The sequence below is a fragment of the Rhipicephalus sanguineus genome, chromosome 9, assembly GCF_013339695.2.
Source record: "Rhipicephalus sanguineus isolate Rsan-2018 chromosome 9, BIME_Rsan_1.4, whole genome shotgun sequence".
NCBI lineage: Eukaryota > Metazoa > Arthropoda > Arachnida > Ixodida > Ixodidae > Rhipicephalus > Rhipicephalus sanguineus.
In genome coordinates, this window is record NC_051184.2 from 5,201,078 (window position 1) to 5,228,171 (window position 27,094).

General features: G+C 47.4%; 1 protein-coding gene across 3 annotated transcripts in view; it reads left to right on the forward strand.

Annotated features, from left to right (window-relative positions):
• The window catches only part of LOC119404476 (latrophilin Cirl), a 355,375-nt gene that overhangs the window by 314,751 nt on the left and 13,530 nt on the right, over positions 1 to 27,094 (forward strand). For all 3 annotated transcript variants that reach the window (XM_037670981.2, XM_037670983.2, XM_037670982.2), the window contains 9 exons: positions 1,623 to 1,775; positions 11,936 to 12,039; positions 12,831 to 13,022; positions 19,105 to 19,288; positions 20,273 to 20,416; positions 21,107 to 21,345; positions 22,164 to 22,325; positions 22,904 to 23,007; positions 25,680 to 26,070. In XM_037670981.2, the coding sequence (XP_037526909.1) occupies positions 1,623 to 1,775; positions 11,936 to 12,039; positions 12,831 to 13,022; positions 19,105 to 19,288; positions 20,273 to 20,416; positions 21,107 to 21,345; positions 22,164 to 22,325; positions 22,904 to 23,007; positions 25,680 to 26,070 (1,673 nt within the window). The remainder of the gene's footprint in view (positions 1 to 1,622; positions 1,776 to 11,935; positions 12,040 to 12,830; positions 13,023 to 19,104; positions 19,289 to 20,272; positions 20,417 to 21,106; positions 21,346 to 22,163; positions 22,326 to 22,903; positions 23,008 to 25,679; positions 26,071 to 27,094) is intronic.

Genomic DNA, 27,094 nt, shown 5'->3' on the forward strand with positions numbered 1-27,094 from the left:
TATTGCCTCGACTACTCCATATCACGAAGTTATGCAGCGAAAAAAAAAAAAAAAAAACAAAACAAAAAAAAAACCAAAGAATAATACTGAACGGTACCTAAACATGAACAATCCGAAAAAAAAAATCATACCAATACACAGGTTGCTTGCCTATTTAATCTAACCTGTCTATCTAATCTGAGCTTTTACCGATCTCGTTGATGCCGTCACCGCGACGCGCGCGTGCGCACTCCACTCTCGCTCCCGCAGACTGACAGTATTACAATGGCGCTCTCTGTTTGCCCAGAAAAATGCGACCCGCACAGCATGCGCCGTCGTGCTCACTTTAACTCGGAACACGCCGGCCGCTTATCTTGGAGCGCTCGACGACTGAATCCTTTCAGCTCTCTCCGTCTCTCTGTGGAGCTTAAAAAAAAACAAAAAAAACAAGAATAAAACAAAGATGGCGTAATTGAAAGCCGAGCGAAGCGGGGAAGGGTCTAGACCAAAACTCGCTCACCGTCGTCGCTGGCTGTGCCCCGGAGCGAGACTAGCATGGAGTACGATTGGCTGACTGGCTCCCCGCTTACTTGCTCGCTGTCTCTGCCGCCGAGCCCGCAGCGTCTAGTCGAGATGTGAAAGGGTGGTCTTTGTTCGAAACATCGTCCCGCCTTTCTTTCTTACCGCTTCCACACTAGCCGGCTTCCTCACAAGTGTTCTTGGCGCGCATCTTACGCAAACTTTGGGAAGGATGAAGCTCAGAATGCAGACCCGGAGGAGAGCGTGCCAGCGTCGAGCGCGGATGTTCTTGTTTTGAGATGCCGCTCGCGTTTAACCTCGTCTTGTATAAACGTTGTACTGCCGGAAACAGGGGGGAGAGAGGAAGACGGCGTAATAGGTTAATTTTTTAGTGCAGTGCATGAACTTGCAGTATCTTTATAACAGCGAAGCTGTCTGTCTTAGTCTACATTGTGTCGTCGTCGTCGTCGTCGTCGTCGTCGTCGTCGTAGTAGTAGTAGTAGTAGTAGTAGTAGTAGTAGTAGTAGTAGTAGTAGTAGTAGTAGTAGTAGTAGTAGTTGTTGTTGTTGTTGTTGTTGTTGTTGTAGCGACTGGAGCGGAATGAAAGGTGACAGCGTGCTAACTGTCCTTAGCGTCCTAACACTACCGTTAGGACGCTCTCCTTACAGATAGCGTCATAACACCATAAGGTGAACACTATAGTACGTGATTCGACGGTCTTTCTGTTCCAACTTAATTAAAGTTGCAAGTCGTTGCAATGGTGCCCCAGTGTCCTGTCTCAGGCCCCACTCACCATATGAACTTGACTCGACCAAGTCAAGGTCCGATTGTTGCGAGTCTCGGCGCATGCTTACTATACCTGTCATGTTGTGACGTTTACCTTCCGAACTGACCTAGTCCGCCTACATATTATGTGCGACGTTTGAACGTCCATTTTCATTTCATTTCTTGTTAGCCGCCAATGAAACTTGTTGAATCTCTATCGATCTTATGGGTGAAGTGTCCGTACCACAAGTGCATTACAGTCTAACATTTATTTGCACGCATCTGATGCATTACAGTCTAACTTTCGTTTTCACGCATCTGACGAACACCACCCGTGTTGTTTTCGCTCGTGCAAGCAGGTGGCGCGGTCACCGAGGACCCGTCGTTCGACGCGACCCCTGGCGGCGGCGGTGCCGAGGAGTACTGCGCGCCCACCACTTCCCGGGAGCTCTCGTGGAACTGGACCAGAGCTGGAAACACGGCTGTGCAAAAGTGTCCCGGCGGAGCCACCGGTGAGTGTATATCCAGTATCGCTGCCAGTGAGGTTTAAAAAGAATTGCTGCAGTGAAGCCGTACCCACTCTAAGATGGCGACCGTGGCCGCAATCTTAGTAGGGGCAGTATAAAACGCTAGCGTTCAGCGAGGAAAGAACGTTTTCCTCTCACGCCGTACAAGTTTAATATTGTTATCTTTTTCCAGACAGATACCTCTCAGTGTTCATCTCTGTGTTACTGGTTTCTTCTAGAAAACCTCAAAGTCTTTGCAAATGAGCGAAATACGACTCCGCTAATCGCGGAATCGCACGCAGCAAGTCGTATTCGAACCAAGGAGGTTGATTCGAACGCGAATGCAGCTCACCATACCGCGTCAAACAGAGACTGCACTCTGCTCTGCCATCACAGGGCACAGTTTTTTTTTAGCGTATACATATAGCTTTGCTTTCTTCCGTATTGTAAATGCAGGACGACAGTCGCGTCATACCGGGAACTGCGATTAATCTCCACTAATATGGCGTCGCGAACGGAAATGCCACGCGTGATTAGAAGACGAAAACGAGCGCAGCTTCAGAGGCATGCCGGCGCCCATGCGAAACTACGTATAGCGTCGGCGAATGCGAAATGAAAGCGAAAAAAAAAAAAAAAGATGACGAGCACGCTCTGCTTGCAGGTAACAGAGAGATAACGAAATAAAACTGTCAAACTGACGAAAGAAAATAAAGGAAAACACAAAAGAGAGAACGCGGCGTCGTTGGGCCGTCTCCAGGGCCGGGGAATAAAAGGCGCTAATAAGGAGAGATTAATGAAAGCCGATAATTAGCGCAATTATTGGGATGCCTCGCGAACACCAACGCACGCACTCTTTGCACATACGCGCGATCATATATATATATATATATATATATATATATATATATATATATATATATATATATATATATATATATATATATATATATATATATATATATATATATATACCGGGTGTCCCAGCTATCTTTAGCCAAGGGTTAAAAAATGCAATATTACAGGCTGGCGAGTGAAATCAGTTGCAAATTGCTGACAGCCACCTTGCGCGCTACAGACAATATTTTGTTTTGTAATTAACTAATTTGTTAATTAGGACGATTTAACTAATTTGCCGAATATTGTCTTTAGGCAAGAAATCCTGCTTGCAAAGTTCGAGAGCGTCCTCAAAAACCCCAACTGCATCATTTGCGATAAAGAAAGTCTCACGTATACCATTTTTTCCAAGCTGCAAAGAAAGCCCGCGAAATACAAAAAGAACCACGTGACCAGCGCATTCGCCCGCCGCGAGAATGCTGCCCTCAGCTGTGGTTTGAGAGAACTAAATCAGCTGCGGCCACGACTCGCCGGCTCCGTTGCAGCGGTAGGCCTATAAGTGGGCGGTGGTTTCTTGGCCCGTTGCCAGCCAGCTGCGCGCCTGACGGTGCAAGTTGTAGCGAGCGCGGGCCAAGAAACCACCTTTAACTTATCGGCCTACCGCTGCAACGGAGACGCCGATTCCCGGCCGCAGCTGATTTCGTTCGCTCAAACCACGGCTGAGGGCAGCATCCTCGCGGCGCGCGAGCGCGCTAGTTACGTGGTTCTTTTTGTATTTCGCGGGCTTTCTTTGCAGCTTGGAAAAAATGGTATACGTGAGACTTTCTTTATCGCAAATGATGCAATGGGTGTTTCTGAAGACGCTCTCGAACTTTGCAAGCAGCATTTTTTGCCTAAAGTCAATATTTAGCAGTTTAGTTAAATCGTGCTAATTAACAAATTAGTTAATTACAAAACAAAAAATTGTCTGTAGTGCGCAAGGTGGCTGTCAGCAATTTGCAAGTCATTTCACTCGCCTGCCTCTAATATTGTATTTTTTATCCCTTGGCTAAAGATAGCTGGGACACCCTGTATATATATATATATATATATATATATATATATATATATATATATATATATATATATATATATATATATATATATATATATATATATATATATATTGATACGAAGTGTCACAGTCGGTGAAAAACAAGGGGAGCGCGGGTAGAGAAAGAGGACGACGACGTAGCTCCTACGATTTCCGCGGTCTCTGTGCCCATTAAAAACCCCCTTACGCTACTCCAGAGTACGTAACAGATTGGTGGGTGGTGCTGGGTAAGACGAACCCAACAACGGAAGCTTCACTACCTCAACTTCGCCGCAGCCGCCGCCTTGCTGGACTCCCGCCTTCGCCAATCGAAATGTCCCAAGGGCAGACCTCTGCTTCTTCGACGCCAACTCCGACGGGTTCCGTGCCCTACTACCGAGTGCCACCAAACTTCGGCGGAACCTCAGAAGAAGACGTCGACGTGTGGCTCAAGAACTATAAGCGGGTGAGCAGGAGCAACGGCTGGGACTCGGAAGCACAGCTCAGGCATGTTGTGTTTTCGCTAACTGACACCGCTCTCATGTGGTACGAGAACCACGAGGACATGTTTACGACTTGGGACCGTTTTGTCGAAGAAGTGCAGAAGTGCTTCGGTGATTCTGACGCAAAGAAGAAGCGCGCGGAGCAGACATTGGCTCAGAGGGCACAGCTTCCAGGAGAGACATGCACGACATACATTGAAGAAATCTTGAAGCTGTGCAAGATAGTCAATGCTAGGATGTCTGAAGAAGACAAGGTTGGACACGTTCTTAAGGGTATAGCCGAAGACGTGTACAATTTCTTAATTGGAAAGGAAAGCCTGAACTCCGTGTCTGACGTGATGAAGCACTGCCGTACCTTTGAATCGCTGAAGATGCGACGGATCTCTCCGAAATTCGGCCGCTTGTCTAACGTCCCAACTGTGGCTAGCGTCGAAACAGTGTCGCCCAACGACCTTGCCTTCACAATACGGCAGATTGTCAGAGAAGAGCTGCTTCGATGTCAGCAAACATCTCATCACCCCAACAACTTTCAGGAGGCCTATGCAAGAGTAGCCGGAGTTCGCGCATGCTCTGGTTCTGGACCCCAATACGTAGACGTGGCTTGAGCCAAAAGCTACTCGCACACTACACCGGTCCGTTCGTGATCCTCCATCGTCTAAGCGAGGTAAACTACGAAATCGCACGTCTGACTACTAGTGGCCGACGTTCATGCAAGACCGAGGTGACGCATGTTGCCCGCCTGAAGCCGTATACACGAAGGACACAAGAATGACTCGCCCAGAGGGCTTCGTCTGAAAGAGGAGGAATGATACGAAGTGTCACAGTCGGTGAAAAACAAGGGGAGCGCGGGTAGAGAAAGAGGACGACGACGTAGCTCCTACGATTTCCGCGGTCTCTGTGCCCATTAAAAACCCCCTTACGCTACTCCAGAGTACGTAACAATATATATATATATATATATATATATATATATATATATATATATATATATATATATATATATATATATATATATATATATATATATATATATATATATATATATATATATATGCATGTGCTGTACGTGTCCACTATACAGAGAGGCATCGGCCGGCATTCCTCTGCTCCTGATTAAAAAATGGACTCCCGAGGAAGAAGCTGCCCGAAATGGTTGAATATTTTATTCACTGCGCCGTAGTACACTTTCTATTGAACGTTCGCCTCTTTGTGACGATTATGTGCTTCAAAGTAGTGTGCTAGGCCAGCGTAGCGTGACTTTGGACTGAGGGTCCTCGCAGCTGTCACGTTATACAAAACAATCTTTCTCTCTTTAAAGGTATCAATGCATGGTCAGTCGGGATTCGAACCGTGTCGGTGTAGAGGGTCCGTTGTACCCTGTTGTAACCGTTGCGCTGCCGTATTCGTTCGGTTTCTGTGCGCAATTTGTGCTTCTTTTCTTAAATGTTATCATCAACAACAAACGGGTTGCATACAGTGCAGTGGATAAAAGGTCCAAATACGCTGGCACTGATCCTATACACCCGACGACAAAGCTTGCCGCGTACACGTCCCACAAGGCTGCACGCAACTACAAACTTGTAAAAAATAGGTATGGTGCAAAAAAGGACGGGGACGAAGTGAAGACACGAACTGACGAACACATTTTTCTGAAGTAATGACCCAACTAATGAACCAACTAGAACCAACAAAAGAGTGACGAGGGCACCTATCCGATGGTCGACTCTGTTTCGCCGTTTATAGGCTTGACGCGTGCGCTCTCGGCCCTTGTTTCTCGAGTCGTTTCCGTCGCTGCTGCCGCTTTCTGTTTCTGTTTTTGTTGTTATTGTTATCGCGTCCCTTCGTGATGCGTTATAATATCGAGCACCCCCCTATCCCCGTACCCACTACACAGCGCGCCAATCTATACACCGAGCCTCGGCATACACTATCGGCGTGCGCCGAGCTGCCGAGCTCTGGGTTGTAAACGCGGCGACGGTCGTGGCCGGGAGGCCCGTAGTACCGACCCGGGAACGGGAGAACCCTCTGGCAAATTAAGGATAAGTGAATGGCTGCGCGGCTGCGGCGATCAATTTTGAATGGACGACACGGCCGGCATCGTCGTCACGCTAGGTTTTTCCTTCTTTTTTTTTTTCATCTTTTCTTCATTTGCGTTTTTCCTCTTGTAGCGTCCTTCGAAGCCCAGCCTCGAAACTGAAACAACGAAGCGAGATAAAGCTGGTATTTGTTACGACGGGTCCGTCGGGCTTCTGCAGTGTTTACGCAGAGAAATTGCCGTCAATAGAAAATGCGGCGGGTTCTTTCGATGGAATACGAGGTCTGGAGCTAAGAGAGTAGTTGCGTGGCCCGAGCGCCGGAAAATTGCTGTCAACGGAGGAAGGAACGCTACTTAACTGGCTCGCGAGGGCTAAGATGAATAGTGCCTGCGCGATAAGCCCCGACAGCGCTATACAGTTTACGGATCTCTTATCGGCTCGCTTCGCTTGAGGAGTAATTATCGCGGGTACACCGTAAACGGTGTAGCTTTTTCGGAGAGAAAAAAAAAAAGATTAAGAAGACGAAAGAGGACGAAGAAATTAATGCGACCTCTGCAGCTAAAAATACTTTTCGTGTGGCAAGAAGGAATTCAGGAGCATTTGCCCTATAGGGAGAATGGGGGCAAGCGAAGCCTAGGTGCCTGCGTGCCTGACGCACCTTTTCCTTTCTTTCTTTCTTTCTTTCTTTCTTTCTTTCTTTCTTTCTTTCTTTCTTTCTTTCTTTCTTTCTTTCTTTCTTTCTTTCTTTCTTTCTTTCTTTCTTTCTTTCTTTCTTTCTTTCTTTCTTTCTTTCTTTCTTTCTTTCTTTCTTTCGCATTACGCAATGCTTCCTCCTAACTGTTTCCTGTTAACTAATCTGTTAAAAAACATGTCAGCCTGTTATGAGTAACGCGTTCAATTCGTTGGAGTGCTCGATATGATGCCTGACGCAGTTGAAAGATTAATCGGCGCGCTTAATTCTTTCTGAATTTAAGCTGTCTGCAAACGCCTTGAATACTAATAAGTTGTTTCCATTTTAAGAGCAGCGGACCCTGTTCGCTGGGGTATTCACTGTTACGGGGAACGGCCAATTAGCATTCAAGCCGGTACTGTGTTTCAATATAGCTTTCGCGTTATTAAAAAAAAAGTGGGGGGGGGGGACACTGAATGATATGCGATGCGGCCAGCAGATGCGTATTCATGAAAAAGTTATGTAATCCACAGGCTTTCGTGTTAAATTTTAAGCCAGTGGCAACACTGGAATACTAAGCAGCCGTTTCCCGCATATGGAACGTTTAAAATGACTCGCTGGTTCACATTCGCTTATGGTTAATTTGAAATTAGACGCCTGGAAACCAGCGTTTAAAGAATTAAAAATAGAAAAGCCATGGAATCATTCAGCGCTAGCGAGCATGCATCAGACGCCAGTCACGTTTTTCCGTTTTCGTATTTTTTTTCTGAAAGCGAAGTAATAATTAAGACAATGGCTGCACGTGAAAAATAATAATATAACGCAATGTTTTGCTTCCGTCTGTACTGACGCATTCGCCGTCTCTCGCGTCGTGTTTACGATCGCGTCTCACGGGCTCTTTCATTAATTACGCAAAGAGGCCACTGCACGCATGCAAAACAATAAAGGAGCGCAAAAAAAAAAAAAGAAAGCGGTAAACAATACGCGCGGATGTACGCATACAGTCTACCTCTTTTTCCGGCGTGCAAACATCCCGCGGGCATTAAGGGTATCCAAAAAAAGAAAGAAAAATAAATAAAGAAAGAAGGAAAGAAAACAGAGAACGTAAAAATGATGGCGGGACAAAACGTTTTCTTAATTGACTCTGCAGAAGAACAGCGCGGCAAACAGCGGCCGTGAGCGCCTTGCAAATAAGACCGTCATGGGGAAGACCACGTGCGTGTGTTTGACGACGGGCTGAGATATGCCGTATACGAGGACATTAGACGCGTTCATCTTCAACGTTGTTGTTGTTGTTGTTGTTGTTGTTGTTGTTGTTGTTGTTGTTGTTGTTGTTGCATCTGTAACAGCGACGCAGAGACGTGAGGAAGGGGGTTAGCGACCGGAAGGTTTGCCATGTATTAAGGCAAAAGCCTTAGTTGCCTCATCGAACGCGAAAATTGACCGTTAGCGTCGACCGTCGCCCCGCGGCGCCGTCGTCGACACGAGTGATGCAAAACAATCACCATCAACCGATGATGTCACTGTATGACGTCATAATGACGTCACAGATAGCGAACTTTTGTGACGTCATCATGAAGTCACTACGGCGTCACATAACGTGACGTCACGTGATGACGTCATCACATATGACATCGTCGCTTGATGTCATGGTCATGTGATGTGTTGCTTGAAAGGTAAGCCGATCACAGAGGCAATGCAAAACCAGGTGATGTGCAGAAAGCTTCCAATGCCTCTGAGCCACTGGAGGCAGTGAAAAAGCACGTTAGGCGCAAAAAGCTTTCGGAGGGAGGGGGGGGGGGGTGAGGATCAATAGATCGACCGAGCAAAAAAAGAAGAGCATGGCTTTCGCTTTGGACTCGTCTTAAGCGAATGCGTGAGGGAACCTGTGAGTTTTTTACAAATGCAGTCCGTTCAGCTTTCTATGCTGATCTCATGTAAACGAGAACAGTTAAATTAGCATTAGGAACCGGGCTTGATCGTTGCCGGTATGGTTATGACGGGAAGATTAGCTAGAGGAGTGGTTCTCAGCCATAGATGGTTTGGGGACCCCTTGTGGACTGGTGGTAGTGATGAAGGACCCCTTGCAGTAAGAAAAAAAAAAGGCGGGGGGAGAGGGTGGGGGTGGGAGGGGGTCATAAATTAACATGCAGCGTGCAATATGCGTCTATTATTTATCCCTGGCAAAGAATCCCTGGTCAAACTAAAGGGCCACTCCTATTCGATCTCAACAGTTTGTCACAGTTTGTCAATAAGTTGTGCGGTCTGCAGCCACATTCAACCTGTTTCTACCTATATTCGCTCTTCAAATATGCAAGCAGTATGCCCACGTGCATATGTCGTAGAAAACTGCAACTGCCATTTCATGGAGAAGGGAAACATAAGTCAGCTCCGCCGCTATGCGAATGTGTCTTGCGGTTAAGCATTAAAAAAAAATAAAACGCCAGGCCTGCGCTGAAACCGCAGCACAGTCACAGCGAAAGCTGGAAGAGCGGCGTTTCTAGAGCCCGTTCTAAGCTCTCTTGGGGCTACAATACAAGTACACTAGAAAGGTACCCACTACGCCATAAATAACAACTTTTGTGAAGTTGGGAAGCACCTACTAAGACATTATTCGTCATTCTGCGGAGAAGCGACGCACTAGCTGCACGTCTGTAAGGCATTATGTGCACTTTGTTGACGCGACAACTGATGACGATGAAGAATTATGACCCATCCCTAGTGTGCCTCCAAAAACGTGTTTTTTTTCTTTTTTTCGAGAATCGGTTTCGCGGACCCCCTGTTCAGCACTGCGCGCCTTTGCGGAGTCTTGTGGTAGTGCGGTGTAGTGGCGCCATCTAACGCGTGATTAGCGAACGACGGCTTTTGTCTGGGAGATTTGAGTGCGAACGCGGTGCAAGCGAACTTGGCGTCTTTTCACAAGCATAATTGGCTAAAAATCGAGAGAACGCATAAACATCATGCGGAAACAGTATAAAGACTTGTTGTAGGGAATAAAACCGATAGAAAAGAATGTTTTGTTTGCCAGTACTTCATGAAGTAGAACGTAAAGGCATTTCAGCGCAATGACGCAAACAACGGTTCTATATAAGAGGTAGGAGAAGAGTGACGGTGGACAGGCTCAGGCAACCGGTGCTGCATTGGACAACAGTTGTAGATGACCCTGCGTGATCACTTGTATGTGGCAGCGTTCTGTGGTGATGTTTGCACCCAGTCATAATCGGAAACAGGATCGAGTGCCGCATAGTAGCTGCGCTCGTGAACTCAGGCTAGTGCTGGCCGAGTGAATAATGATATAGGCTATCGGTATAGCAGAAATAGTGGTTTCACTCAGTGCCATTTTATTGACTGAGTTAAGGGGAAAGCCTTAGTTGCCTCATCAAACGCAAAGTTTAGCGTCGGCGTCAATACGAGTGGTGCAAAAAAAAAAAAATCATCATAATGTAATGACGTCACATAATGACGTCATCACATGATATCGTCGTTTGACGAAACCTGGGCCGATCACGGATGCACTGCAAAACCCCGTGATGTGCTGAAAGCTTTCAATAGGGGGGGGGGGGGGGGGGTGAGGTTGAGGTTGAGCCAGCGTAATAGACGAACGATTAAAGGACCGCTGGAATTTTTTGTCGCCACTACGCTAAAATTCCTCGTATAATCAACTCGCCCAACGGCATGTCTTATTACAGTGCAAAAACCTCATTGTTCAGATTACACGGTTTACTCGTCTTCGAGAAGTTTTCCATGTAATCAGCCCTTCGTCTTGATCACGTCAGCGCCGTTCTAACGTGCGCGCCCCCTTCAGGGAGGCGGCAGCGGTTTAAGCTCCGAGCAGCCGCACCGACCGCAGTGTCGGCTCCCATCTTCGACGATGAAGTAAACGCCCGAAAAAAGAAAGGATACATCAGCGACAACAAGCGACGCGTTAACGGACGCCAGCGGGAGAGTAATCGGGACGCGCGTGCCCGTAATTGATGTCGCGCTAATAATAGACTTTTGTCTTTTTCGTCCACCACGTCACGGTCGAAGTCGTGCCGCAGGGAAGCGCGCCGTTCGCCGCAACTCGCGTTGGAACTTATATAACTCCCCAGAGACGAGAAGACGTCATTTGCGACGACGCCCCCCCCCTCCTTCCCTCCCTGCCTTCCCCTTTCTGGCGCTGAAAGCTGGCAGTCTTCGAGTGACTTTTGTTTTCGATTATAATCTGGTGTTGGGAAGCGGTCGACCCGCCTTTGGCTTTGCCTCTTTTCTTTTGAGCTCTTGACTTCAACGTTGCTGCAGACGTTGATTATCGCTTATCAGCTGCGCGTGCAACGTGTTCCGAGGAAGTTCAAGAAAATTGTGACGCCCGGTTTATTACATACAAGCTGTATAGGGCTATATGTCCAGGGGCCTCAGACACACCTCAACTAGCGGGCTGCAGTAACGAAAGTTGCTATTTCGATGGGCCAGGACCATGAACAAGGTTATAGGGGGAAAGGGGAGGGGGGGGGGGCACTTGCATAAGAAACGAACGTTGTGCCATTTTCGTACTTCGAAACAACGGGATTTCTTATGCAGTACAGGATTTCATTTTGAGACCGCCGTTGATGATATATCCGTCATGCCGAGGAGAAACACTGGGATCTTTGAGTGTATGTCTTTCATTATTCGCTCAATATAGTTAATAATGATATGTGAATTCACTACAGCAATGTTCACTATACCAGAGCCACCATAATCACACCTTCGCTGGCTTCTATCTTCACAGTATTTTTTTTTTTATTTCTCCTCGGAAATTTCGACCACCCGGGGTTCTTTAACGCACCTTAATTTTAGTACGCACCTAAATTCTAGTACGCCTCCATCGAAATGCGGCCGCCGCGGCCGGAATTCGATTCCGCGACCTTCTGGTCAGCAGAAAACAGTGCGATTGTAGCGAACTATGGTGTCACACAAGTGTTCATGCTCAATAATTACCTGTCTAGCAACGCGCGCACGTGTCTTACCGTGCTGATTTCAGTTATGCGCAATTATAGCTAAGCGTGTCGTGTTTTTGCCACTCTTCACAGGTGTGGCGAAGTGGAAGTGCAGTCGCGTCGGTCTTCGCTGGGTTCCAGACAAACCGGACCTCCGCCTCTGCCGGTCCCTGTGGGTGGAGAACCTCAGAGAGAGAGTGAGTGGACCCTTCAGTGATGACTCACGCCATCTTCGACAGAATGCGCCAGTGCGCGGAGCGCCCAGGCACTACGCTTGATGAAGATGCCATCAGTTCAGTCCTTCCGTTGGTGACGTCATCTCCGGTTTCCATGTGCCTCGTTTACATGGACCAGGATGATAAAATAAAGCTAGAATGGACTGTTACATTACAACTTATTTACTACAGTTTCTTTTAATGACTGCGAGCAGAAGTGACAGTTTTGCTGCCACCCTGCACTATGTCCTACCGCAAGCAATCTCTCCTACTGCAATTTACTTCACTCGAATAGACGTAACACTTAACACTTGTCTAATTAGAGCGTACCTGCGCGGTTTGGTATACGTGCTTGAAGAGGCAATCGCAGCTCCCCACCAAGCTAAAGCTCTTGCGTAAGGTTCGTATTTTGTAGCTGAAGCTTCCGTTTGACGTTCGTGTGTTTCGCGTTCTAATCCAGATGATATCTAAGGCTTTTGTTTGCGTTCAGTTTTCGTCCATTTTGGCTTTCTACTTTGTAACACAGACGATATGTAGAGTCTTCATTTACGTGAATGAATTCGTCTGTTGTAGCATTCCATTATAGACGACATCAATGTAAAAAAGCAGACGAGCGCAGATATATGCTTCAGCAGCGGACGGCATTCGTTGAAAGAGCCAGACGGCCGTGTTTCGATATGAATTTAAACGAAACAATCGGGTGTGGGTTCGTAGCGTTATGCTAAGTTGTGCGTGTGTTTTCTTTTTTTTTCTTTTTGCCCCCCCAACGACAGCTGGAGAGCGGCGAGTCGATCATCAGTGTGGCGATCGACCTGTCGCTGATGACGCAAACCAAGTGGCTTTTCAGCCAGGACGTCAAGCACATCGCAGCCATTGTGCAGCAGATGCTCTCCAAGGCCGTCAGCAGCATGGAGACATTCCTGGATGCCTGGCACAGGGAGCAGGTCTTCAAGGAACTGCTAGACGTGAGTGCGATTTACTGTTTCGTCCGTTCAATTGAATGCACTAGTATTTAGTCTGTGCACACACTGATGTACGTAACGAGGTGGTGACGTGGATGGGACTAGCAGAGCTGGTGGCGACATCTCGTGACTGTTTTCTGCTATAGAACTTGTGAAAAGCGTCACTTCTTTGGATTACCGGTTTTCGGCCACATGCGCGACAATGTATGCCTGGAAGTGTAGGTCACTTGGCCCTGGTATTTTCCGGGAACGGTTTTCAGGAATGATCAAGTCGCACGGCCAACTCAAGAATTTGCTGCGCAGATCCTTTAAGTGACTGACCCATATTGCTGCCATAAAATGTGCCATTATTTTTCTTTTTGTGACTTCCGCACTTCTTTTAAAGGGGCCTGTTGTTTATATTGTTGTTAAACTCCGCGGACTGCGAACGTTTCCACCATCATCGGGGATCTAACAGTGTCGGAGCGTCTTTCTTTCTTTCTTTCTTTCTTTCTTTCTTTCTTTCTTTCTTTCTTTCTTTCTTTCTTTCTTTCTTTCTTTCTTTCTTTCTTTCTTTCTTTCTTTCTTTCTTTCTTTCTTTCTTTCTTTCTTTCTTTCTTTCTTTCCAAATCCATTTCCGCGCATTTCGATGAACACCACGTAAGTATTAACTGCAGAGCGAGAGAGTACAGATGAAATACGGCAAAATCCCCCGGCCAAAGCAAGCCTGGACATGATCCTAACGTTAGGCGCCATCTACAAATCATCGCCCCAGTTTATGTCTTGCGGGTTTCTTTTCATCCACTCGTCTACTTCTGTTTTTCGTCTTTTTCTGTTTTTACGACACACGTTCCAGAAGACGCGTCGGCCAAATAAGTGTCGCGCAAATGCAGGCAGAAATATCCAGGAAAGACACACACACACACACACACACACACACACACACACACACACACACACACACACACACACACACACACACACACACACACACACACACACACACACACACACACACACACACGGACACGGACACACGGACACGGACACACGCACAACAGAGGAAGTCGCGATAACATTTCGCCACGGTCCAATGGTCCATATCCGGCCGATCCCTCGCAGTGATTAGCCACGCTAGGGGTCGCTGTGTACATTCGTCGCCGGAGGACGTGCCAATAGGTGGTAACGACGTTAAAGGACTGGCGGCCACCGCTGCGCTCTTGACAAATCCCTTTTTTCCAGGGGAAAACTGTGATGGGGAGCGGGGAACACGCTTCGAGTAGCATATTAGGGAGAGCGACATTCTTTTTTTTTTCTTCTTTTATTCCTTTAATCTTGTCTATACGCTAAACTGGGCAACGCGTCCCAGCTCGTAAGGCGTCGAAGTCCTTATCGCCGTCACCCCCCTCCGTTCTACAGTAGTCACCGCTCAGCATCGCAGTGTGCCGTCTGCTAACGGGAGTTTATCCCCGGCATGCTCTGCTCCGGCCGGCAATCAGCGCCATCTGTATCGGATCCCGCGGCGCTTTTTTTTTTGTGTGTGACGTAGACATGAGTAACGTGAGTCGCAGATGCTGCACGCGCGCGATCGAGAGTGTTGTGCTTATTCGGCGTTCAGGCTTTAGTCGCGAAAAGCAGCAATAATAAGAAGCACCCTCACTCCCACCGCTGCACCGGTCTGGGGCCTGCGAAATTCGTGCCTTCGGGCGTTATTAGGGATATGTTGCGTGTTCCTTTTGTTTTACTTTCTTTTATTATTTTTCCATTAGAGGCGGGGTGACCTCACGTGGACGGGGTGTCACCCTCGGCCGCCGCCAACGGTATACACTGCTGCCGCGCCGGTGGATAATGCCGGAGTGTTCGAACCTCCCCACCTCTATTTTTTAATTTATTTTGGTTTGTTGTTTACCTTATGCAGTGGGGTGTGTGCGCGCACCTATAGCTCACCTTTAAGCTCGCGCTCTGTTTAGTTCCGTGCAGCGATCCCGAAGCGCTCTCAGCGTGTCACGCGTCTGATAGGAAGCGTGACCACCTAACGGCCCTGTTTGCGGTCAGCTGTACTTGACGCGACCGGACGTAACTAAGTGACTGTAGCGTTATTCTATACCCGCCGTGCGTGGCATCTCATCGGCTACGGCGTTGTGCTGTTGAGCACGAAGACTCGGGTTCGACTCCCGGCCTCTCGGGCTGCATTTCGATGGGAAGTGCCCGTGTACATAAATTTAGGTGCACGTTAAAGAACCCCAGGGGGTGAGAAATAATTGGAGTCCCCACTGCGACGTGTATAATCTCGTCGTAGTTTTTACATGTATAACCAGAGAACTTTATTTTAACACGAAAGTGTTTTATGCCGGGGTCCACCAAGTACATCCGTCACGGATATGACGTTGATAAAATGGACACCAACGCGTGTGAAAGAAAAAAGCTAAGAAAAAGATGCCCCGCTGGGAATCGAACCCACGACGTTGCGGCCGCGACGGCATGCGCCCGACGCGCTACCCACTAAGCCATCTCGGGAGATGCTGGGCACGGCGCGAACGCGCCTTATATCTTTCACACATTCTCTTTCGCGGCGGGCGGAGCGGGGCGGTGCCGCCGTCTGTGAGAGGTGAAAAGAAGTAATAGTTCACGATCGACACTTACTAGCGCTTACTCTGAGATTGCACGCGATATCTGAGGTCATGGTTAAAGCATCTCGATATCAGAGAGGTAGAGTGGCCGCGCTGGCGTCGCCGCGCTGGCGACGCAGTTAGGTTCTTTGCCTTTGGCTTCGTGTTAGCGTGCGTCGGCTCATCGGAGTAGTGCATCTTCCACGTGCACCAACGGGATTTCTCCGCCGCCGACTGCTTCAATTGCGAGAGCACCGACTAACAAAACTGCTGCAATATGCGTTGCAGAAAGGACGCGATTTCGACGGGCGAATGTCGTGCCTTGGTGGAGCGAGAGCAGCGCCTGCGAGACAGAGGCCAGCGGGACGCACGCGCTTGCGGCTCAGGCTACGAACCTCTACATCCCGTGTTGCTGAAGCGCAGTGCGTGTTATGTATGCATGAGCACAGGCGTCGGCTACCCATTACTAGAAAGCGCACACCGTGCCGTTTCTCTCCTTAACTGACGACGCTTTGAAGAAGTGCATACCGGGTACCAGTGTTGATTATGGGCTTGTTGATATATCCTTACGCGAGATTCACGATTCGCTGTGTCCAAATATATGTTCACACCGTCAGCTACCACAACAGTTGAATCATGATCATGGGCGTTAGTCGTCGCGATAGAGACATGCTGTCAACATGGGTGCATCCACGTCAAACGGTGCTATAGCTGCCAAACGCGAATAGACGTTGTACAAGCTCTGATATATCATTACACAATAAGCACTACTTCTGTGAAGACACGTTTCACTTTCGTGTTATACCGATTCCTATGACGGAGGGATCAGCCATGTTTTTTCTTTTCTAGTAGAGAAAGCAGTACTTATTGTCTGAATCAAGCTTGGCACCACGCTGGATAATACAGGACCACGTGCTAGATACACATCACATTAGAGACTGCCCGAGGTGCGGCCACCGCGTGTACATTTCCACGGGAGCTGCTGCTTTATGTATAAGTTGAACGCTTGCGGAACAGTACTTGCGGAATCACTGACATTTTTATTTATTTACTTTTTATTTTTTCGGGCTTTTATCATGCAGAGGTGACAGTAGCATTTTCCGTGCAGCCGAGACCGCCTAGTTTAGCGATATCTAATTAGGTGTCTGCTGGATTACGCTGCCTACGCTTTACGTCGACGTACATGAGTACTGTGTACTGTGTACTGACTCTGTGTACTGTGTACACTCTGTGACTGAAATGACTCTGTGTACTGAAATGTTGCACAATACACGCGCTTTGTGTATACATGGCTTAGGTAAAAAAAATTGAAGGGAGATAATTGGTGTTGGAATGCACTTCTTATAACAAGTCACTGGACTCAAGAAGGACGAAGAAATGACAAGTGGACGTACGTTACGGAGAAATTCCCTACTGGTGCTGGTTACTGACAGGTGGCTACAGCATCGCCATCGTGACGCAGGCGATTTAACGATTCACTTGCTTTCCCCATTGCGAAAGCCTTATGTAGAAGGGAGTTACGCAAGAATGGGCGACTCACGGAGATTACTTTGTCTCTGATAGGCTTACGTGCGCCCTGTAACCGCTGTAATCTCAACCGACGCACCGCTAATATGTAGACGAATTGTACCGATTACGACGACGAAGCGTGGCTCGTCTTGCTAACGGCGTCTGACGTCATGCAGTCGCGTCGCCTCAACGTCCGCGGTATATTCCCACATTACGACGCGGTCAGGCATTTCCGTACGCATCGCGCAGGAGGGCGCGCGCCCGCGCCGCCGCCGCCACGCGTCGGTGCACCGAACTACAGGCACGGTGCGGTGCGCCGGACCGTGCGTGCCCCGGTCCTGCGAAAAGCTTTTTACGCGCGATCCATTTACGAGGGTGCAGCAAGACAGCGACGCATAAGCGCGTATATATATTCGCGCTAAAGCGGCAATATCTACCGGCGCAAGCAATCCTGCAACAGCCAAACGACACGGCCGGTCTCGTGCCGTGTGAGTCACGCGCCTATGGTCCGCGCCGCTGGCCGTATAACCCCCGGAGCTCTCTTTTCGTCCACGGTACACCGGTTTCGGCGTCGTGAGCTAGAGTCGCACCTATTAATCACGATGCGGTGCGCGCGCAGGGCGTTGGCACGAACCGATGGACGACGAGACGACGGTGATTGGCTACGGCAGCGTTGGTTTGCGCTTCTCCCGCGCGCGGGATATTCCTAGTTTTCTTTGTGTGTTGTCGTTGTCGGTGCTGCACCTTCGGCAGGGTTACCGCGGCGCATTTTCGCTGAGTCATGGCCTCGATCGCGTCTTTATTAAGGGTATACACCCGCACCCCGTGAGTTCCAGCTGGTGTCCTCCATGATCCGTAGATGGATCTTCCCTGTCTCCGAAGCGGTGGGCGGAGCGGGCGGCTTTTTGAGAGGCAGCTGGTTTCGAACCCCCTACTTCCCGCCCTAAGCACGTAAGGTGATGCGCACCCTGAATTGAGTTGCGTGACTCCACCCTGACTCGAACGTCACCCATTACGTCCATCTTTTTTTTTTTCTTTAACACTTCGTATACGTTGCAGCCTGTAACGCTGTAACGTTGTACTCAGAGTGATGTATACCCTCATTTACAGTTACTCAGCTGGGCTTGGCATCCTGGGGAAAAAAAATCAAACTTAAAAGTAAAGGGAAAAGGTGGGGGGAGGGGGGGGGGGTTGCATATCGATCTAAAAGTTGTCAGTCTATTTTCACAATATGTTTTTGTGGGCTTCTATTGCAACGACAATTATGGAAAGAGCGCTTTGTAAACGTATTTATTTGGCAGTTTGCTTGTAAACCTTTCTTTAATTATTTGTTATTGAGACAAACTGTATGTGTAACATTGTTTTATGTGTTTTGAAACACAGGCACTATGAAAATGCAAGAGACTGCACTCTCGAGAATAATTATGTTGTTCTGGTATTGTCCCCTAACTTATCGAGCACTTATTATGGCCTTCTAGGTTTTAAGAAGCAGTAATGTTATTCAAATCAATGCTTTATTTATCTTTCATAGAAAGGAGCAGTCATAAAAAGGTACTGCAGTGAGTAGCTTGGGTAGGTGACTGCGCCGTTAGAACTACAGCAATGGACAGTGTGTGGGACCAACATCATTAAAAAAAAAAGCACGCACAGAGAAAAAAACAAGAGCTACACAAGATAAAAATGTTACATGTTGGGGGAGATTCTTCAACAGTGAATCGAAAAGAAGCCTTTGTAAAAAGTTACAGCCGGATGAAACATACCGATAAATGTAATGATGACTAACGAGTTCCTATAAATTTCATATGAGTTACGTTGCTGGGAAGCTAGTAAAAACTTCTTGGAGAGAACAGTGCAAGAAATTTGTGAACATTATGTCTGCCTGTTTTTCCAATGTGTGACACGGTTATACTCATCATGGCGAGCGGCACTCGTCTCACGACGACTATATAATCGCAGTGTCATTGACCTGTGCCGTTCTCATCTTGCAGGCCATCTCTGAAACGGCCAGCAACCTGCTGGAACTGAAGCAGAGGCCAGCGTGGCAGGACCTGAGCTCGGCTGACCAGAAGCAAGTGCTGACCATGCTCATGGCAGCCCTGGAAGAGAGTGCTCTGCTACTGGCCGAGTCGTTCTCGAGCGAGTCGTTCTTTCCCGTCGTCAAGTCCAACATACGTGAGTCACACATCTGTCCCTGTGTACTACACCCAGGTACAACATAAGAAAATGTGCGCTCTGCCCACAGCCCTTGCTATCACTCCCACAGAGGATTTGCATAAATGCTCCATCCAATAGTGCTTACTCATTTTCCTGACGTCAAGCACTTCTGAAGCGCTTCAGATAGTTGGCTTTCTTATACAGACACACGGTTGTGTCACTGGTTTCAGGCTGGAAACTTGTAAAGTCCTGGTAAATATCGTCATGGACTCTAGCATTGCTGCTCAACCAAATGTAATGTTTTAGGTAGTAATGACATATGCATGGTGTTTACATTAGCCGAGAAAAGTACTTACGGTTCGAGTGAAAACTAGCTAGCACGAGTGTATTTCACAGGTGAAGGGCAGAAGCACAACAGTACTGTGGGCTGAGCTGACATTTTTTCTTAGCTTGTAACCAAGTAGAATGCAATCATGCTGTCGTGAAAGAAACCGGTTGTCAAGATGGCTCCTGCATGCAAAAACAGACAGTGGAAACTCTGTCTTCAGTGGCTGACTGTACAGCTGATGAGTGAATGCACTGAATATCCCCTGTGAGTTCATGCCACCTTAGAGGTAAACTTGCAGACTAATGGGCAGCACCACCTGGGCACTTTAGTGTGATTTGATATCAGTATGGAATGGTCAGTGAATATTGTAGTCGCAGTAATTTTGATGGATACTTTAGCTGCTCTGTTCGGCAAACTTGCCCATTATCCCAGGTCAGGGTGCCCTAATGTAACAACATTCTAACTGACCCTCAGTTAAGGTTCTTAAGTAGTATTTTGTAAAGCTACGAATACTGATGGAGCAGACTCACAACAAATGGTTCATGTGCCAGCTGGTCAGTTCATTTGCTTGCTCAAGTTTACATCATGAGTTTGTGCTTACAGATAAAGTAGTTTTGAATGATTGGGCTGTATATAATATATATTTATGCATGTTTTTTGTTTTTGTTTTTCAGTTCTCTCAGTGAAGGTGATTGACTCTCGATGGACGATGAACATTCAGTTTCCATCAATGAGCGAGACGCAGAGTTTGCAGTGGTCCGGCATGCAAGACTCGGTTCTTCTACCTGTGGAGTCCATAGCCCAGTTCTCAAAGCATGGTAATAATTTTCTCTGCTATCGTGATTGGTTCAACGCTGATGCCAATATTGAAACCCAAAGGGTGCGCTATCATATTCCCTTGCTTCTAATTCACCTTACTCATGACTGTAACACACATTTGAATTCTGCAGTGAGTAATTAAGTTTTTGAACGAGCCCTACTCTCATACGTCAAGAAAAAAAGAAAAATGCAGTACATTTGATTGGCTCATTCAAAATATTTCTATTGAGATTGAAACAGTAATTTCTCCGCACCATAAAAGATATTTAGTGCATCCGAGCCATAATTGGAACTTTGGCATCTGTCAGTACCGCGGCCAAAGGCCACCTTATCTCGCTGTCAGTAGCCCAAGGTACGTCTTTTTAGTGCCATCCACGGCAGATGAGATACATCATTTCGTGTTCTTCTACACTATGGCTGCCTAAAAAAATTGGGGAAGTGCGCACAAACAATGCAGCAGCTACCATGGATCTTATGGCAGCGGAGACGTGCAAATCAGATTGGATTAAAGTAATTAATAATTCCAATGACAATGAATTGTCATTGCTTAAGTCTTTGTTTTATGATCCCAACTTTTTCATAAATCTTTTTTTTTCTGCGAAGTTTAGCGAATGTAGTGTTTCACCCAAGCACTGCATTTTGCCACTGTACACCATCACTAAAAGAAAGAATACTTCTGTTCGTTTCAGGTCTCGGCAAAGTTGTGTTCATTGCATACAATGGTGTCGAGAATTTCCTGAGGCCGGAACCAATGGTCAGGCAAGGGGTGGATGGCTACATCAGTGATGACGGATACAGTGAACAGCCGAATGTCGTCTTCAACCCTGGCACACACGTTGTCAATTCACGCGTAGTGGCTGCTTCGGTGGGTCGCCATCGCAACAGCCATCTTCCGCAGCCAATAACCGTCACCCTGAAGCACCTTCAGGTAAGACGATTGGGCTCTGTTAACTTCCTGTACATTTTTTTTACATGTTGAGAAGAGCAGTTGTAGCTGATCGATCATCGATAGGATTGGAAGTTCATATAGTACTTAATATTTTGCTCTCTGTTCAGCTAGGTTTTTTTAGCATGACAGCCCAATAAAATACTGCCAGTAAATCTGCAAAACAATAGAACAAATTTATCTTGATCAAAATCTAGATGTACACTTTCTTGATCACCTAAATCTAGATCAAAATCCAGATGTGAACATTCAAAGCTACCTCACATAAAAATTACATTTATATATATTATGTCAAACTGCAGGTTTACACAGGTTCTGCGAATTTCATATTTGCAAAATATCAGTATGTTTTAGAGCCACATCACGTCAGTTTTTGTCCACTTTAATTCATGTCCCAAGAAATGCAGGTTAAGCAATCGCGACGTGTGTTTTTATTTCGGAGTTAGAAAATGGTAAACTTGTGGCTTCAGTTTTAGTTAATATCTTGATTTCTGGCAGTTCTTAAGAAGAGAAATATTCAGGGGTGTAAATTTTGTAGAACTGTGCTCAGAACAGAGACTAGAACTCTGTTTTTCATCTAAGTATGGCAAGTGTTATTGAAAATCTTTTTCATGCTAGCAGACATGCAAAAGCACTTCTTTATTTCCTGCACGTTCCATTATTGTCAGAGCTGGGGTAAAGCTTCTAAATGAAATTCCAATGCAGACAAAGTTGCTTCGCAGCGGTGGTTCATGCATTTTTCACAAAAGCGTGTTCACTGTTCATCAAAGAACTAACCTTGCTCTGTTGTTCCTGTGCAGGAAACCAATGTCAGCAACCCTCAGTGCGTGTTCTGGAACTACGACATGCAGACGTGGTCCACCGAAGGCTGCTGGGTGCACTTCTACAATTCGACGCACACAACCTGCGCTTGCGATCATCTCACGAACTTTGCCGTCCTCATGGAAGTGCAACCAGTCCAGGTAAAATATTCTTATTAAAGAAAGCTTTTATAACTCACAGGTTTTGGTGGAGGCGCTCTACCCGAAAAAGCTGGCATCGGCAAGTGTGCGCAAATGCAGCCCTCAAAGGAGCGCCGGTCACATGCGTGTTTGTATGCGCTGTTTTCTGAAAATTGATGCTCTCTCGATCGGCGGCTTGTCGGTGATCACCTGTTTCTGACATGGCAATCTGATCTTTTTCACGTTGCCGCGTGTTTCATTGTTGCCTGGATATCAACACATGACCGTCGTTGCTGCCCATAGCAACTGAAGTGTTGCACTCCTAAATGTGTGGATGAATGTCTCATTCCGGCCATGGAGGAAGGAAACAGTTAGGAGGGGGTATATTGCTTTGCGATACAAAGAAAGAAAGAAAGAAAGTAGTACGTCAGGTATGCTCACCACACTAAGCTTCGTATGCCCTCATTTTCCCGATAGTTCAAGGGCTCCAGAATTTTATGACTTGATGTGCATCATGCTTCATTACAGGGTAGGGATAAGTAATTGAGTTACAGCCTGTAAAGTGATTTAACTCTGTGCTTTCGATCCTCCTCCTGCAGGCATACAGTACAAATCCCAGGACGCTGAAGGTGATCACGACTGTTGGATGTGTCCTGGCAAGCCTTTTTCTGCTAGTGACCATCATACTACTTCATATATTAAGGTATGTAGCACAGACTCGAAGTGCACACAGACTAGTGATTGGAGTGTGATAGCTTCATATTCGGCCGCAGTAACTTGCAGGTGGCTATTGCACAAACACCTGCATAACAGGTCACCGTCTACCCTTTTTACATCCTGAATTATTTTATTGCGATAGCAATTATATGGACAGTCTCGGCTGGAAAATGTCCGTCCTCGTCGCCGTCATTCACCGTATATGTATAAGTATGTATATATATAGAAAGGCCACAAAGAAAAATAATTAAGAAGAAATTCTTTCCGACGCGCGGAATCGAACGGGCGACCTCTCGCTTTGCAGCCCGTCGCGTTAGACGTTAGGCCACGACAGCACCGTCTCTCAGCTTACTAACGGCGAGCTATTTATATACACCATGTAATTCAGCATGCCTTCTTAGTGGCCACATAGATGGCGCGACGTGCGCGCGTGTTGCGCGCTTTAAAGATCGTCGCCCCGCCCCTGCGAACACCGTTGCTGTTCACTCTACAGGGCGTCGTCGCTTTCGTGCGCTTATCTCAAGGAAAGAAGGGGCGGCCGGTGGGGTGCTTCGCTTCGCTCACTGCAGTGGCCGCGTTTGCGAAAGGAGCGCGCTGTTCAAACAGAAATAAGTAACAACTGTGACAATTAGTTCGCGCTCATCTTGTGTGTACCTGTTCGTTTGTTTCGTGCGTCCTGCTTTATGTTTGAGCAGTGCGCTTCAAGTGTCGAGCTGTGACGCATTAGTTCGCGCTCGTCCTGTGTGCGTTCTTTTCGTGCGTCCTTTGGGCTCGAGTGATGCGCTGGCAATTTCGAGCTGCTTTCCGTTCTTCGCGTTACATTACAATTTATTGCTATCGCAATCATTGCTTCGCCGTTGCGGCGAAACTGTGACTTTTACAGCGAAAGCTGTTATGAGATCATTTCTCCGGCCGTTTTTGGCGCCGTAGTTGTCCGCCGCCGCCGCCGCCGCCGCCGCCGCCGCCGCCGCCGCCGGTGTCCGTAACCAGTATCGCTCGAAATAAGAAAAAAAACTAAATAAGAAAAAAATTCCAGGATGGAACGAGGTTCGAACCTGGGCCCTCTGCGTGGGAGCCCAGTATTCAACCTCTGAGCCATGCCGGTGCTTGAAACTGCTTTGCAAAAAGGTCCTATACAGGCTTCATGTCGGGAAGGAACCACATTAGCATATGCAATATAGCGTGGTAGAAGATTAAAATAAGCACCAAGCGTCGCACAACGCGAATTCTGTAACCAGGCGTCAGACAATTGCGAATTGTGCAACGAGTAGGTTGTTGAATGCTTCAAACCCATTACAAAAGGGCTCTGCCATAATTCTTCATCGTCATCAGGCGCAGAATCAAAAAAGTGCGCATAATACCTTACATGCGTTTAGCAGGTACCAACGCTCTCTGTAAAATGACGAAAAATGGCACAGTGCCTGCTGCCCTACTTCTAAAAAATTACAATTATTTATAGCGTAGTGGGTTCCTCGCAAGTGCACTTGTATTGGTTGCCAAGGAAGCCCATAAGCGCATGATCCACTTCTTCGGGGTCTCAGTAAGATTACAATGATTTATAGCGTAGTGGGTTCCTCGCAAGTGCACTTGTATTGGTTGCCAAGGAAGCCCATAAGCGCATGATTCATTACCTCGGGGTCTCAATAAAGTTCTTCCCTCCCCCCCCCCCCCCCGTCTCTCTTCCACGTCAACGTATACAGCATGACGGGAGAGGGAAATAGCGACCGGGCGTCACCCAATGCAACTTACATAACTGGTGGGCCGTTTAAAGATTTCAACCCATTACAAAGGGCTGAGCCATAATTCTTCATCGTCATCAGTCGTCACGTCAACAAAGTGCACATAATGCCTTACAGACGTGTAGCTGGTGCCTCGCTTCTCCATAGAATGACGAATAATGGCTTAGTGGGCATTGTGCTTCCTAACTTCACAAAAATTTTGATTTGTGGCGTAGTGGGTACCTTTCTAGTGTACTTGTATTGTAGCCCCAAGAGCTTAACGGGCTCTAGAAACGCCGCTCTTCCAGCTTTCGCTGTGACTGTGCTGCGGTTTCAGCGCAGGCCTGGCGTCTTTTTTGCAAAAGCGTTTCAAAATTACTGATATTTCTTGAGTACTCCTTGGAGCCATTGCAATGAACAAAAACAATAACGCATTCAAATCAATACCTTTTGTTATAGAACAAAGAGCAAAAAGATTAAGGATAGGATAAAGTTGGCTTTTGCAAAACTCGTGCACAGTTTTACTTACGGCACTGTAGTGGAAAATGTCATGGCATTTCTGCACCACCTATTCATGAAAAGAACTAGATACATGGACTTGCTCACATCATGGTTAGAGAACTTAAGACCTTTTAGCATGGACAACCTGAACCACGTAGGCTTGTGAAATGTGTGGACGTGCTAAGCTTTTTATTGATTGATTTTGATTATTGAGAACGGGTTAGGCCTTTTATTGATTATGTGAGATGCAAGAGGAACTTGCCAAAGCTTGTTTGGCTTCTGGCAGACCATTCTTGAGTATGTATATACGAAAAGGTAAAAGAAAAACGCATTCGGCTGCCAGTGGCTCAGTGGTGGTCAGGTAAAAGGTGGAGTGCTTTACCGATCCCACTTTGTTACTTAGTTTTGCTTTTCTTTTTCTTTTTTTCCTTTCCCACAGCTTCAAGAAGAACGACCGGCTTTGGATTCACAGAAACCTCACCCTGTGCCTGCTCATCTCCGAGTTTGTCTTCATAGGCGGCATCAGCCAGACTCACCTGCCAGTCCTGTGCGGGGTCGTGGCCGGTCTGCTGCATTATTTCCTGTTAGTCGCCTTTGCCTGGATGTTCCTCGAGGGCTTCCAGATCTACACGGTCCTCATGGAGCCCATGGACAGTCACCGGTCGCGCCTGTGGTGGTTCTGCAGCCTGGCGTACATCGCACCCGCTGTCATCGTCTCCATCGCGGCCATCATCGATCCCTACAGCTTTGGCACCTCCAGCTACTGCTGGCTGGAGTCGCAGAACTACTTCATCTTCAGCTTTGTCGGGCCTTGCGTGGGTGTTGTCTTTGTAAGTGTTTGCTTGTGTTTCAAGTATTTTAGCAGCTAAATAGTGCAAACTTCAGGAATGAAAGACAGGAGAATGCGACACACACAAGCACTAAACTTGTGTGTTTGTGTGTGTTGTGTTGGGGATGTAGGAGACTGCGGACTCAGAGATGGTTATTGAAGGGTTTTTAATAAACTACGCGACCCGAAAACAAAGGGCCCCAGGCCCGATTGAGTTTACAAGCGGTTTTCCGAGCAGCTTGACTCGTTGGCTGCCGGAGGTGGACTCCCCATCGCCTCGTCGACGCTCTCTCCCTTCCACGACGACCACGTGACCCGGCCGCGGCTTCCAGGCGCCAGCTCCTGGGGTCGAAGGTCGAACACATCGACGCTTGGTTCCAAAGCAAGGGGCGCGATGACAGGCAAACACCTCTCGTCCTCCCCGTAACCGTTCCAGGGAAGAGCCGTGGTCTGTTCCCTATCAGTTTTACGACCGACGCGGCGGTCTCAGGCTCGCGGGGTGCGCGGAAACGGCGTGAAGCCATCTCGGGCTGCAACACCGATATATCTTGAACGGACAGTCCGCGAAGCTGCTGTCACGCAACAAACGCAACAAACTCCTCCCCCCGATGAAGTCCTTCGTCGAGGCTGCTTCCGCCGATGCAGGGTCGAAAGAAGGAAACACGAGTGTAAGTTGTAGAAACACTGCTCTTGAGTCTTCACACACGCACGAGCACCAACACACACATTCGCAAACGCTCGGGACTGGCAGCGCACAAACGACCTGGCTGCCAGACAGTTTACTGAGACCTCTTGGTCGTTTTTTTTTTTTCTTATTTTTCTTTGGTGTATTCGGCTCTCGACTAAGAAGACATACCATAGGGCAAGGTTACACAAAACAGGTGGCCGTTCCACAGAATTGTCCTCAAGCCACTTAGAACCCTCGACTCAAACCATCTGCGTTTTTGTTCGCACTTCCCTTTCTGTATTTAACTTCGAAGTTGAACTCCTGCAGAATAAGGCTCCATCTCAGTAGCCGGCCGCTT